Source organism: Passer montanus, unplaced genomic scaffold (genome assembly GCF_014805655.1).
Source record: "Passer montanus isolate IOZ18808 unplaced genomic scaffold, ASM1480565v1 scaffold14, whole genome shotgun sequence".
NCBI classification, from domain to species: domain Eukaryota; kingdom Metazoa; phylum Chordata; class Aves; order Passeriformes; family Passeridae; genus Passer; species Passer montanus.
In genome coordinates this window covers 1,655,357-1,670,527 of record NW_024360941.1, presented here as the reverse complement: position 1 = coordinate 1,670,527, position 15,171 = coordinate 1,655,357, and the positions used below count along the sequence as shown (strand labels likewise).

The 15,171-nt window shown below is 41.8% G+C and overlaps 1 protein-coding gene across 8 annotated transcripts in view; it reads right to left on the bottom strand.

The window, feature by feature from the left end:
* Positions 1-5,263: 5,263 nt before the first annotated feature.
* Positions 5,264-15,171, bottom strand: part of TMEM131L (transmembrane 131 like) — a 79,633-nt gene continuing 69,725 nt past the window's right edge. For 3 of the 8 annotated variants that reach the window (XM_039699930.1, XM_039699931.1, XM_039699935.1), the window contains 8 exons: positions 14,951-15,108; positions 13,932-14,117; positions 12,802-12,880; positions 11,731-11,816; positions 10,294-10,414; positions 8,118-8,206; positions 7,155-7,297; positions 5,264-5,676 (listed from right to left, as the gene is read on the bottom strand). In XM_039699930.1, coding sequence (XP_039555864.1) covers positions 5,398-5,676; positions 7,155-7,297; positions 8,118-8,206; positions 10,294-10,414; positions 11,731-11,816; positions 12,802-12,880; positions 13,932-14,117; positions 14,951-15,108 — 1,141 coding nt within the window. In that variant the 3' untranslated portion in view covers positions 5,264-5,397. Of the gene's footprint in view, positions 5,677-7,154; positions 7,298-8,117; positions 8,207-10,293; positions 10,415-11,730; positions 11,817-12,801; positions 12,881-13,931; positions 14,118-14,694; positions 14,833-14,950; positions 15,109-15,171 lie in introns of those variants that run through there. The other 5 variants (XM_039699936.1, XM_039699932.1, XM_039699934.1 and 2 more) reach the window with 3 other exon arrangements.

Below are 15,171 nucleotides of genomic sequence, written 5' to 3'. Positions count from 1 at the left end.
GTGCAGGTTGCTGGCAGGCCCCAGGCAAAAAAATCTGCAGAGAGGTGCAGGGGGCCATGTGGAAACACCCAGACCTCCATCACCTCTAAACAAGGCTGCTAAAAACCCAGAGAGCCCAGGGAGTAATGTCCACATGCAACCAGAGAAAAAATCCTTCAGAGCAACCCCAGGGGTTGAAGAGTTTTGAGGCATTGTGCTGCTGTTGTTGCTGAAGAACTCAGTAGGAAATGAAGCAGAGCAGAAGAAGTGAGCTGTACAGTGTGTGGCCCATAGTTACAAAGAAGGTGTTTTTGTCAAGCTGGCATAGACAGATTTTGCAGGGAAACCCACTCGAGAGATGGAGGGAGGAACAGCAAGACTCAGTTCACAGCAGGCCAGGAGTGCCCATGTCCACACATTAGTAATGAGCTGCACAGGTGGGTGCAAGCCCCCAGGACCTCAGCTGCAAGACCACATTGTAGGGCTGAGACAAGAAATCCTCTCTCCTACTCTGTTCTGTCACTTGCTCACAATGAGGCAGAGCAGAGCTCCCCACTGTCTTCCACTCCTCCACACCCTCAGATGCAGAGGAAGCATCACTGGGATTTGCCCAGCAAAGCCTCTTCCTGCACAGGACTGGGCAAGTGCCCCAAGCAACACCAGGGACCTCCTTCTGCTGCTGGGACACCAACCTCTGCCAGAAAGGGACACAGCAGGGCCAGGCAGCACAGCAGTCCTGGGGAGACAGTGAGCCTTCACTCCACCCAAGCATGTTGCAGAAGAGGACGTGATAAGTCCTGCCCTGAGCCTTTTTCTCCATAGGAGTGGTCAGAAAGACTGAACAACAGCACGGGGCAATCAAAGGCAGAAGCAAAACACCCATGATGACAGGGAAGTGCCACTGTGCACTTTTTCCAGTAACTGCTGAAAGCAAACCAAGTATGTGAAAAGGGCAAAAGCAGATGGAGGTGACTCAGTGACTAGGAAAAATAAACAATGGGTGTTTCACAAGAACGAAAGGGAAGAAAACAAATGCCAGAAAGCAACACCCAACCTACCACTGTAAATATCAGCCAGGAGCTCACCTGGTACTCTGCAGGAACCTGTGGTGCTGGGAAGGCCATGACTTCCCAGGAGTTGCCAAGGCTTCTCCAGAGGCAGAAAGAAGTTGGGTGGTGGAGCTGCAGGCACTGCCAGCTCTAGTGTAGGTGATGGAAACATCCCTTGCTTCCTCCCCTTCCGCTCTCTTCAGAAGATTAAGTTGACAGCTCTCCCATGAGCTCATCTGCCCCTGGGCAATCAGGTCTCTCACCTGCCCTCAGAGGCCTTGGGCTCATTCTGCCAGTGCTGGTCACTGCTCCTCCGAGCAGTGGAACCGTCCTGCACGCCCAGGTCCAGCTGCAGGAGCTGTAGGACAGGTCTGACAATTGCCACCTTACCTGTGACAAATTCAGATGAGCAAGCAACGACGGTGCTCCCCATCGGGGCCTGCCCTGGGGACAGCCCTGTCCCCAAGCTCTGATCCTGCAGGTGATACTGGCAGCTCGGCCTCACCCATCTGCTGCTCCCACGGAGCTCAAACCGGGCTCCCAGGCCAGAGCAATGGCAGCCATGCTGCTGGGCTCTCCAAATCCCTCCCTGCAGGAGCAGGCTCAGCACCGCACCAGCCCCACCTAGCCACAAACAGAGCGCTGCCCCTGTCCTGCAGGGAAGCTGCCTTGGATGCTCCCCTTCCTGCAGCTCTGTAGCACAACGCTGTGAGGGGTTTGCTACAGCCCGGCAAAGTGGGACAGGAAAACACCCTGCCAGAGATTCTGGCTTTGTCCAAGTGCTGCCTCTCAGTACCGACAGACCTCCAGGAAATGTGCCAGAAATATTCTCTGGCTCCATAATGGAAATACTGGCCCAAGCAGGCAGACTTAGCCAACATAGCCTGATAATGTGGTATCCCTAGTTATCAATACACATATAAGAAGCCACAAACCTGCTGGCAGCAGAAAGCAGGGGTGGCTGTCACTTCTTCCCAGTTTTCTTGGGAAAACAATGAATGCCCAGACAGTACATCATGCTCACGTGGTGACAGAAGTCAATACTGAATGTTTGGAACTGCACCCATGGGGATTTTCTTCTACTCCATCATCAGTGAACTATTAGTGAACTGTGCAGGCTACTGCACTTTTGTACTGGTATTTTTGGTATTCCCTTTCCAATTTTAAGCATTTCTTTGGTTAACCTAGAACAACTTCTGCTGAAGTCTCTTAAAACGGTACCAGTTTCAGAGATATCAGTAAGGCTCCCCATGCTGCTATAGGCACAAGGCAAGAAGTTAGAAATTTGCTCATGACAATGAGATGTCTTTAGAGCAGCCCCTCCAGTTCACTCCAGCAGAAATATAATCACTTTGGTACAAAGCAATTATTTATTTCATCTTTCCCTTTGCTGTAGGAGGAATTATTTTTAACTGAGCCCAAACCCACTTGCATTCAAGTGGGTTGCTAATTAAGCTACAGATGTCTCCTGATGGCAGCAATTATTTCAAGTAACCTTAATGAGATTGTTACATTCCTTAGTTATTGTTATGAAAAGTTATATGAAAAACTTTGCCTAATATCACACAGCTCCTGGGGGAATAACTTCTTGATCTGTTCTGGTTTGATTAAAGGGAATGATTGTTTCCTTTCTTAGCAATATTTCTCAAGCTCTTTGTAGCTCATTCCCCTTGTCTTTTGTTGGCACTTTTAACAAGTCTGATCAAATGTTTCACACAGGTCTTCTTTGCCAAACATTTCTATCTGGTTTTGCTCTCCCTGAATTCTCCAGTGCCTTTGCTTGATTTACTGCATAATTTTTCCTCTCTTTTCCAGTGACTGACTCTGTTTAGAACATACACTTTACTTACAACAGGGACTCAAGTGCCTATCAGAACTCCACAGGGTTTTGAGGTTGTTGTTACAGTTTGTTGCAGATATAAGAAATCCATGTCCTTACACTGGAACTTGAGGAAAATCCTCCCTTCAGTGCACAGAAAATAAGGACATCCTTGAAACATTAAATGGAATCAACAGCATAAACTAAGACAACTAAGCACATCTTTTCATGTCCTCTCCTCTCTCCTGTGCCTTTTTATCCAAAATCCATGCATGCTGTACAACAAGCAATATTATCCAGGGAATAAAGAAGTTAATTCCATTTCAAACCAAAGGATCACTTTTTTTAAAATCTGTATTTATTGGGTTTATACTCCCATTCTATTCCTCCTGAAGTCTCTTACCATAGGCAAGAGGTGCACAGAAAGCATGTTGGTGGTTATGACTACTTCTCATGGCTTAGTACCAATTTCAGGAGCATCAAAGTTCATAGGAACATGTGAACTTCCCTTCAGAATCACAAGCAATTACGATTAAACTCGAGTCAAACAGATTCCTGCCCAGTACAACACATCATGGAAAGCAGCCAGAGCCCAGGTTCTAATTCCTGACCAAGCAATTAAAACACCACAGTTCAGAGAAGCATTCAGTGACGATCCCATTTTTCTAACATTGAAATCAAAGGAAGGCTTTGGAGAAAACCTTCCACATGAGCAATTAGAGCAGGTAAATGTAGGAGCTTTTGAGTTTCTCAACCAGTCCCTGACCACCTTCTGAGCTAACCCAAACACTTGTGAAAGCATAGCTGGCAGGGTAACTTCCAACAAAGGTTATTTTGCAGGGACTGCTGACTTACTGAAACAAACCTTTTGTGGAAATGCACTGTTTCTGCTAAAATATTTCAAGCCCTGGGATGGCATTTCTGGATGAAACCAGCAAGATAAAGGAGCTGGTCTGATAGCTCAGCAATGTGGTGAGACTAGCAGGGCCAGAATTTAGGTCTGAGAGCTCAGATTACTGAGTAACCTTGCATGCAGGCTGTGAACTATTTTGCAGTGCCTTTTCTGCTCTGTTTTTGAACAAAAAACAAATTAAAAAGCCTTGATTTCTTACTGTCAAACAGAGCGCTTGTCTTCCAGTCACTCTGTGAGCAAAAGGCAAGATGAAATTAAGTAGCAAAAAGTAAGGAACTTGCTCAAGACTCGCAGAATCCTCAAATAGTATCTGGACCCTGGTGGTCTCCAGTCTGACCTCCCATGAGGAAAAGGATTACCATCTCCACTACAGCAGGTCACATGTGGCTTCATTCAGCTATGCCATGAACATGAAACAGAGATCTGTTCACCTGTTGAGGTACCTGTTCTCCTGCAGCATCACCCTTCAAGTGACATCATTTTTCCTCATGTTCAACCTCCCATGTGGGACATCATTCTTCCCCTTGTTCAACCTCCCATGTGGCAATCCACGACCATGGCCACTTGCCGTAATGCCTGTGGCCACCACAACAGAGAATTTGGTTCTGCCACCTCTATGGCTCTTCTTTAAGCAGTTGTACAAAACTGCTAGTGGATCCACTTTCTCTTCAGGCCTGACAAGTGCCCTTGTGCCAAGGACATCTCTGAACCTAAGGGATGTCTCCATCTCCTTCTGATGTCCAGACACACTCTGCCATGCAGAGAAAAGGATCCACAGCAAGGGTAAGCAGAGACATCTTGCATGATGGACTGAGTCCTAGCATGGGTGGCAGCACTTCCTCAGCTACACAGTTTTAGTCTCCCAACATGAGCCAGCACAATATTATTCTATTTGGGAGAGTGGTGTGAACTCTGCTCTCAAAGAAACATTTCTTTCAGTTCAAGCTTTGGTATTTTAAACAAGTGCAATTAAATGCACTGAAAATGCTTCTGCAACATGAAGGCTAAAAATAACAACACAAAATGCCAGGAGTCACTAACAAGAAAAGTTCCTGGAAGAAATGCCCACTCACCCACACTGCACAAGCTTAACATCGTCCAAGTGACAGCTTGCAATTTGAAGCCAGATAAACAAGCCACAATTCAGCCTTTTTCCTACTGCCAGAAGTCTGCACTCACTAACAACTGTATCAGCACTAGAAGTGGCACCATTTGGAAACTCTCTCATCTGCATCAACAGGTAGGTCCCCGTCACTATTTGGTACAGATGCAATTACTTATGAGTGTAAGTTTGTACCTACAACTGCTAAACCACTCCTAGTTTATACCACAGAATGTAAACTCCAGAAGAAATGTGTGCAGTACAGGTTCATGGATGCTCTTAAGAACTAATACTGTCCTTAATGATGATAAAAAATTTGAATTTTAAATTTATAGCCTTCACCTAACAATAACAGCATCCTGAATATGCTGTGCTTTTTAAAATGCACTGAATGCTCAGACTTCAGTAAAAAAAATTTATTTTCAATATAAAAGTGCCAAAATATTCACCAACATTGTAATCTATTCAGCAACCAGCTTACTCTAGTACTCAAAATTGCAAGCATCTTTATTCACATTTTTATGTCAAATTCCTTTCACACGTTTCCACAATAACCCGAGTCCCTCGAAAGTGGGAAATTTGCATTTCGATTGGCTGCTGTAGTCCATATGTCCAAGTTCATGTAGGCACGGAAGGGGTTAAACCTCGGATAGTATTCCTGCTTACACATAACTGCCTGGTTCTCCACATGGGTTGAATGTTGAGTCGTGGCACTGACGGGGCAGCAGCTTTCATAGACATCACTTTGAGGTGCCCAGATGGAACCAAAAAGTCCAGACATTGGAGACAAGCTTCGGGTGCTTGAGAGGTAGGGCTGCAGAGCAAGATAAAACCAGCATGGGAAACTGCAACACAGACCATTTGCCAAAATCTGGAAATGCTAGGTACTAAATGGGAGGGAGGAAGCAGCATTTATGCAGAAATTTAAGAAATCTACAAGTAGAAAATTACAGAGGAGTTTACAAAGAAATATGGCTGCCAAAAATATTGCAGCAGCATTAATGTGCGTGTGTGTGTGTGTGTTTAAAGGCTCTCCATTGAATGAAGTCACATGAGCTCCTCCCTGCACAGCACAGATATTACTCTAACAACAATATACTACTGAGTTATGGTCAGACTGTTGAGGAAAAGAGAGGGGAAATGGAAGATACACAAAGATCACCATGCATACTTTGAGAGTTAAAATTAAAAGAGAAGGACGCCTAGAAATGACAAGGAAAGAGCTGAAGTATGCCTCAGTCCAGAAAGACTGTGCATGCTGGGAGCAGAAGGGATATTCAGTGTGAAAAATGAGACTGTAATTGGGAGCTAGGGAATTTAGTTAGAAAATTTTGAAAGCTTATAAAGAACCTCCTGGAGGGCAAGATGTATTAGTCTGCAAGGAAGTCTCTCAGCGAAGGTCATGGAAGTCTTGGGACTTTTAAAACTGAATGAAACATTGAAATGTATTGTGGAGAAAAGCTCGCCAGGGAAATGAACTGAATTATCTAATGCATTTTCCAATCTCTACCTTCTGTGTTTCCTGGCATTCCTGAATAAAATATGACATAAAATATATGTTTATTTTAGGAAAAAGTCTCCTACCAGTTTTGCCACTTTTTAACATAGAAGAATTTTCATTTTTACAGTTGAAAATATTTCTTGCTTTATTTAGCTAGTTTCATTCAAAATAAACCTATAGTAAATAAAAAAAATCTAAAATAGACGATTTTGGAATATGAGCAGAAGAGAAGATAGTTACAATTAAAGACCCTCGAAAGTGGGAAGTTACTACACTGCACTGTGGGATGACACAAATATGGCTGGATAAGAGGTCAAAGTCAGGATTTTGAAATCTGCACAAATCCAACTGAAATCGCTTGAATTTCCTATAAAAAAAAACCTGTCAAAGTCTCTGAGAGCAGCTGTCCATTCAGCTCTACAATTTTCAAATCTCTCTGGGTTTTTCTGTCAGCACTTTTTGGGTTTTAGCCTCAACTGGACACATTGATTTTGATAGAAAAAAGTCTCAGTAGACTACATAAGCCCAAAATATTTTTCCATATGTAAGATGATTTTAGTCAATTTTCAGGCGAAAGGATCATCTCAAAATTCTGCAGACAAGGTCAGTAACATCCTTGACAAACAGCTGGGAAAAGCCTGGGCTACCAATGCCAGCATTAAACACACACATCAGGCTACTCAGAAGATTCATGAAGAACATGCAAGCAACAGGTAGGGAAAAGACAGGAATACACTAGGAAGGCTTTGAAGGAGCACACAAAGGCAGCGCCTCACAGTGGCAATACTCACTGTGGAGTTGACATAACTGGCAGGCTCCCAGGCAGGTGGCATGTTGGGAGGAGCATTCCAGGTGGAGGGACAGTTCTGGTCAATGAAGGCTGTATTCTGCATTGCTGCAGGACCTGGGAAGCCACTGGGATAGTTCATGTTTTCTGCAATTTATAAAATCGAGAAAACAAACTAAGGCTTTTGCAATATAAAACACTAATAACATTTCTGTGGAGGAACGCTGAATCTTCTTGAGAGTGAGCCAGGCTGGGACTGACCCAATCCTTCAGTGATTTCATGCAGCATCAGGGTAGCACAGCAGCGAGTGTATCAATTTCTGTCAACAGGACTACCACTCTGTATTAGAGACCAGTAACAAATTGTTATCAGGAGGACAGGATAAAGACTTGGCAGTCCCTCTACTGGAGAACAGAGTCTTTATTAGACAGAATGTGCATGGCAGAACCTCCCCAGGCCTCACCGCCAACATGTCTCAGCTCTGAGCGCCCAAGGGACCAGCGTGCTGCCTGGGATACTGCAGTCTGACCTTTCATTAGTACTTAGGTAGGTAATGCTAAAGAATTCTAGACTGCTGCCAGTGTGCTTCCCAAGCCAAGAAACTCTAGCCTGGAAAGATAATTGGTCACAAGAGGCCTTGTATTTCACACACTGGAAGGCTGAAGCCTGCCAGAGGGGAAACAAAGAAGATTTTGCAAAAAGATATGTGTAATACTGTAAGCACAAGCATTTCTCTCAATTCCCTCTGGAAGTCCTGCATACTGCCTTTTCAGGCTCTATACAAAGGCCAATCTTCTCATCCACCAAATGCAGTCATTGTTTATTACTACAGAACACTCAGCTGGAAAACGTAAAGTTGAAAGCAATGAACACCCGTGTACAGACCAGCTCAGCCTTTTGTTCTATAAAAGGTGAGAGAAAAACAACCATGCCCTGTGATAATTAATAAGCTTTATTTCATCCTACCTTCTGGGAAAGCACCGTATTCATTCATCTCTAGTGGACAATACACGTTGGAAAACTGGCTGTCACAAGCTGCATTCCAGTCAATGAAGCTGTCTCAAGAAAAAAAAAAACTGCAGTCAGAAACAATTTTCAGAACTTCTGAAAATGACTTAGAAATACTTATTTATTGTAAAGCTCTTGGATGCAAAATGCCTGTAACTGATCAGGAGGCTTTTCACATTCCACTTGTCAATTTTGCCAGTATCTACTCTGTGACACTACATAATCACAGCAATCTCTCTCACTGAGTTCTTTTTCCTCTGGGAAAATGAACAACTTTGTAATGATGCTACCAGATTCCTGCAATGCCTAACTGGGTTGAAATTTCTTCCTCATAAAAATAAATTAACTGTACTTCTTCTCCACAATCATGGATAATGTGATTTGAGGTGGCAGAAGAAGACATAACACATTTGAATGCTTGAGAATAGCAATTAAAATGGAGATTTCTATTTTCCCAACCAGACATGCTAAAATTCTGTTAAACGGTGCATTTTCTGAGCTACAGATAGATTTCTAGGGGTTATACTTCTTTAATTAAAATAATTTCAAAATTTCAAGATGATTTTTTCAAAAGTAATTCCTAAAGATGTGTCAGTAGTAAAATAGGCCCTGCTATGCAGCAAGTTTGAAGTAGTCCAACTCTGGATCCAGTCTGCACAAGACAGACATATAAAAAGATTTCATAAGAAGCTGCCCTACTTCAATTTTACTATTCAGCCAAGCAGCTATCTTAAGTTATCACTTCTAAATATCAATAAATAATTGCATGGATGTGCATATATTTTTTGTATATGAAGTCCAAATCGAGATAGGTGTATGAAAGCAGTCACAGAATGAGTAAGGCTGCAAGGGACCACAGTGGGTCATATGGTCCTGCCTCCCTGCTCAAGCAGGGCCATCCCAGAGCACATGGCACAGGATTGTGTCCAGAGGGTTCTTGAATATCTCCAGTGAGGGAGACTCCGCAACCTCTCTGGACCATCCATTCCGGTGTGGTCAGTGCACAGTAAAGAAGTTCTTCCTCATGTTCAGGTGGAACTTCCTGTGCATCAGGTTCTGCCCACTGCCCCTTGTCCTGTTGCTTGGCACCACTGAGCAGAGCCTGGCTCCATCCTCTTGACACCCTCCCTGCAGATACTGACAGACATTGATGAGGTCCCCTCTCAGTCTTCTCTTCTCAAGGCTGAACAGGCCCAGCTCCCTCAGCCTTTCCTTGTAAGAGAGATGCTCCAAACCCTTAAACAACTCTGTAGCTTTTTTCTGGAGGTGCTCCAGGAGCTCCTGATCTCTGTTGCACTGACTGCGGAGTCCAGAACTAGACACCACTCCAGATGGCCACTCCAGGGCCAAGCAGAGGGGCAGGATCACCTCCCTTGCCCTGCTGGCAATGCTGTTCCTGATGCACCCCAGGGTACCACTGACATTCCTGGCCACAAGGACACTGCTGGCTCAGGGACAGCTTGTTGTGCACCAGGACCCCCAGGTCCTTCTCCTGTCATTTTGGATGACAGGATACAACTTGAAGGACTGGCCATATTTCACTGCTATGTGGTGGCAGAGTATTTCTGCTCTCTAGTTTGTGGCACATCTTTCATTACTGAAATTTGCTGTGTGAGCAGTGTAAAATATAAGAATTAATCAAGTTCATTACTACAGAAAGATCAACCCAAATATATACAGAGCCCGAAACATACCAACTTGTATCTCTAAACCACCTTTATAGTGGAATATTTGTCTTTATAACAATGTTTGATTCTGCCATTTAACACAAGTACACACTGCATAACACACCATGTGGCATACACAGGCTATGCATTTAGCAAGAGGGCAATAGATTTCAAAGCCAGGCTCTCTGCCTGCAAAACAAGTGAAAGTATTTAATAACTTTCCAAAAGTATTTAATTAAACTTTTTTTAAAGTTCTGCAATATCTATACATGAACAGGCACAGCAGTGAATTTGTATTAATAAAATTAACCATGATGTACTAACGAGAACTAAGACTGAAGTGGCAGAACGACTTTTATTTTAACTATCATCTGCCTTTACAAAAATTATGAGTAAGGTACAGTCCTCTGCATTATAGAAGCCTGAACAAAGCACTATCTGTACTTTTTACAGAAAACATAACTTGCCTGTTGTGGACAGAGGGGGTTTCTTGGATCATGCATGGTATATTATTCTCAAGGTTGTAGTTCAAACTGTTTGTCATGCAGACTGGCTGGGCAGGCCACAAGTCTCCTGTTGGGTAAAGACCTAAAAAAGGAAAGGGGAATGAAATGCAGAGTAACAGGAAGGAGACTCCGCAGATTCTACTTTATTCTCAGATACCAAATAAGGGCTGTCTGCTAGAGAAGAAAATCCAGAGTTACTAAGCAACTTTTTTTGTGATGAAGGCCCATCTTTAAACACATCTCAAAATTTCTATTTTTTAAAAAAGATATATGTAAGACTTAAACTGAGAAACCAGAATTCAACAAAACAGGGCAACCCTACTGAGGGTCCTTAAGTGTCCAGCTGCCAGTGCCTAGGTGGCACACTTCCACACAGCAGGAGAGACAGCAGGGATGCAATCCCCATGGGCCTTCTTGTGCCCATCCCTTAGTGGCAAACCACCTCTGAAGTCCAACTATACAGCAGGAACAGGGTCAGGTTTCTAACAGACAGGAGCCATTCCCAACCAGACAATTTGTGAATTCATTTAATGCTGTACTTAACCTCTAGCACAGAAATTAATTGTGTTGCCCTTCATGGACTGCATGTCCTGACTGCCCACAGATATTTGGTTCCTATCAACTCTATGAGAACTGGCAGCTGGAGAAAAGAAAAAATCCAAATTAGCTATTTCCATGAGACAATGCTTGCAAAGTTGGCTCTATTTCATTATTTCACATGACACTTATTAATATTGCTACCATAGGAGAAGGTTAATCAGCATTTGTATGTTATCAGACAGGTTAAACCTACAGCAGAAGGGCATGGAGTGCTACTGCCCAAAGAATCATGTGTCCTGACCAGCTTTCAAACTCCACCACACCATGTAGCATGATGCCTTTATGAATCCCACTCAAAAAGCTAACATTACTTCCCTCTGAGATACAAACAATGAAAACTCATTAATTTCAACAGTGCTACACAACCTCACTCATTATTGCTTTCAAAGAGAGCAAGTCCCAAGTGTGGATATTTAGAGAGAAAAATGGTCATGTTTGATTTGGTGCCAAGCTTCACTTTAACACAGCAAGCAGTGCTCCTCATCTCCCAGCTGCATTGCTTCTGAACATTAATCTGTGCACAGCAAGAAGATGAAAAAAAGAAAGAATACCTAGAACATGAGTAGAAAGCTAAATGCTATCCTGACACAAAGAAGATGCAGCGAAAATTATCAAGGTTATAAGCAAAAGCTAACAAGGTTTTAAGCCTTCATTTGCTAACTTTGTACCTAACCTGCTCAGAAGCAAGTCAAGTTCTGGTAACAATGTGTCTATCAAGTTGGTGCAGGTGTTATTAGCAACATCACTGAAACTGCTTGGCAAAGTGTGGGAAAAACAGCTTCAGTTGTTAATACTGACCTTTATTTTTGTCAGGATCTGCAGCTATGTCAGTGAAATTGGGACATAAGGTTTCAGGATATTGGGGGATGCTGTTCATGTCTCTGCTGAATGAAAAGAAAATTTATTTCTTAAGTCTAATAATCCAAACTATTGCAAAGGAAGTATACAGAGATGTAGAAAACATTCTAATGACCATGATGATTGCTATTGCTTTTCCACTGTCCTGATTTTTCCTATTTCAGAATTACAACTGTACCATTTTTAAAAGTTTTTTTTCCAATTAAACACAGCTACTTATCACACATGCAAAATGAACAAAATTAATACACCTTAATTACCCCAGATAATTACAGGTAGTTCAACAGCTGTTCTCTAAAACTGGAAAACAAACTGTAGTTCACGAAGATCAGTAGGACCTCTTATAATGTTTGAACAACTTTCAGGTTGTTTCAACTTTCCATGAACACACTTGAGTGTGAATTTTGATCAAAACCAACCCATCAAAGGAACTAGTCAAAATGAATAAAAGAAAACATTTTCAAGCACCAGAATCCCAAAGGAAAAGGATTGGAGTATTTCTCCTAGTGAAAACAGAGAGTGGTGAATAAGAAGTGAAACGAGGATTCACAGTAATAAAACTTGTAGATGCTATCTCTACTACAGTAGAGGGAGAAAAGAATGTGGGGGAGGGAGGAATCAATTTTCATGCTGTATATCCTAGGAGTACATTATTCCCATTAAAGAATAGCATCAACTTGAACGTCTTATTCTCACCCTTTTTATAAAAAGACAACTAAGCAGTAATGGACATGTTGTAAGTTGCTAGGATCAGGAAGAAGTGAAAGTGGTAAACCAATTTCCTTTTTTTTTTCCATTTGGAAGCTTTTATTGTACCTATGCAGCATAATCAATTTGGCTTATATCTTTTCATGTACTGAAGAAGATTCTTCTTTCAGTAAGTACAATCAGATGATCATAAAAAATTACAAGATAACAGGTGCCAACAGGTATTATTTATCAAACTGAGACAAGACTTCAAGTTGGTGTTGTTTCTTTAATGCCTTACAGGTGTAGATTCAATTTTTTTACCTGGTATTGCAGATGTTATGAGACAGATTTAGAGTGATAGGAGTTTCAGATGGAAAATCATTTTGTGAAATATTCTCTCCTAAAGAAAAGAATGACTGTGAAAATCAAAGATCCTTAAAAAAGAAGTATGCACAGAATATACATACACACAAACAGAATCATCAATGTTGTTAATCAAGTTTTCTCTCACACTGGATTATCACTAACTGCATCAATTTCAAGGCATGCTACCTACGTCCATAGTCTTAACATGTATTTTATGATTTCAAAGTGATTACCACAGTCTTGAAGGAGAGGTTCCTTGCTACTATCAAATTAAGTATGAATTTAGAATTACTTATTTTCTTTTTTTTTAAGAGGCCTTATAATTTGAACAAACAGGAAAGTCATACACACATGATTTGTTATCTATTAGATCACAGGTTCAGACAGATCACACACTACCATTAAGAAATGTAAAGTTTTATACACACATAAATACACATGAAGTTTCTGCATATTTTTAAATAATTCAAACCATCTTTTTGCAAGTACCCAAATCTGGGTTTACTGGTGTCACTTCAGCACTTTAAAATTTAATTCTAGTGCCACATGACTCTGGATAACTATTTCAATGACTTTCAGCTACTTTAGCGATATTTAGGTATTCAAAAATTGCAGTAATGAAGCACAGTTCCCCTTTCTCATGTGTCAAGTGGCTTAGATGTTCTGGCTATTTACACCTCAAATACACCTATCCAAACACAGCCTTCTCAGATCTGAACTGCTTTTACGGTTCCTAATTTGTGCATTACTTAAACAGTTTTAATGTTTAAAAAAAACAAATAATGTGATAAACAAATTCGAAGGCAGAAATTCCTTTGGCTATTCTGAGTGACTCTCAGCTCTCCCATCCTTCCATGACCAACTAACTGTGCACATTGCTCACTGTGGAGCCTGACAGTCATCTTCATCTCCATGAAATGCGTGTACTTCTTGTCAAGAACAAAGTTTACATCCCTCCTTGTGGGTCTAAGAGGTGCCCTACAAAAGACAAGTCATGTGCCCCATGCTGTGGTAGGCCTTTCTATTCAGCAGGAAGGTGAAAACTCTGTGCACTACTGTGAAGAGGTGCTGTTTGCAAAACTTACTGGATGGAAGAAAATGCCTGGTAGTAATCATTGGCTTTTTATCTCCATCCGAACTGCTGGTACTGCTCCAGCTACCCCAGCTCCCACGACTTGCACGAACACTTCCTGACGAACTTCCACAATCTGAGCTTGAATCAGAACAAAACTTCTCCAAACACTTCTTTTTGGACCGCTGATAAAAGTTTTCTAAAGAATTTGAGAAAAACAAAAAAACACAATCAGAAAAACAACGCAACATTTAAGAAAGTCTTGTCAGGGAAAAGTAATCTGAATCATGAATTTACACGGATTCTCTGAATTTACTGATTCAGAGAGAGGAAATAATATTACTGATAGCTTCAGTAACTAAACCAGCCCCTAACACAAGGAGCTTCTGACCTACATGATATCCTAGTAAAATGAATGTAAGTGAAGATACAGTGCTGCTATAGGTCATAGGTTGAAAGAGGAAGTGCATACTGTCCTTTGAAATATATACTTAATACTTCAAACATGAAACGTATCCTGGCTGTAGGAACATGCATACAAAGAGCAATGACAAAATGTTGCAAGTAATGAATTCATAAATGATAGATCCTCTTTACTTATTTTATCATCAGAGATAATAAGGACAATCCTACAGAAATTGGTAACTTTCTTCAGATCTCCTCTTCCCTGGAGTCAGGGAAAACAGATTATTAAAATCCTGATGGAAAGGCAAGAAGCAGGTACCCAAGCTTTCTTTTGAAAACAAAACCAGACTACCAGTCTGTCTTTCCTTCACCAAGAACTGATGGATCATTGCTTCAGACGGATTCACGTTCTGGTTTGCACCATGAACCAATCCCATGGAGAAGCACACAGAGCTCTTCTGTAGTGAACAGCTATTATTTCAGGTACTGCGTCATGCCAGTCCTGTCATCTTCGTGTCAGGGTTCAAAAGGAAGAAAAGCACAGGTCTCTCAAGTAAGGAATGCACTACTGCCACAAAATTCACACTGTGATTCTTTCCCCATGTTAAGACAATTAAGACTGCATACCTGTTTCTCCCTGTATGGATAAGCTCCCAGATTTTTGGTCTGCTTTACAATTTTCCCCGTTATTCGGAGGACACCAGGCTCTTATTCCAATATTCCCTCTCAGATCCAGCCTTTCAAATTCACTGCACATATGCTTCAACTCACTCTGCTCAGGGACCCTAATAGAACCACACCAAAAAAAAACCATGTCTGCATTTTACATTTCATTTGCATTTTACATT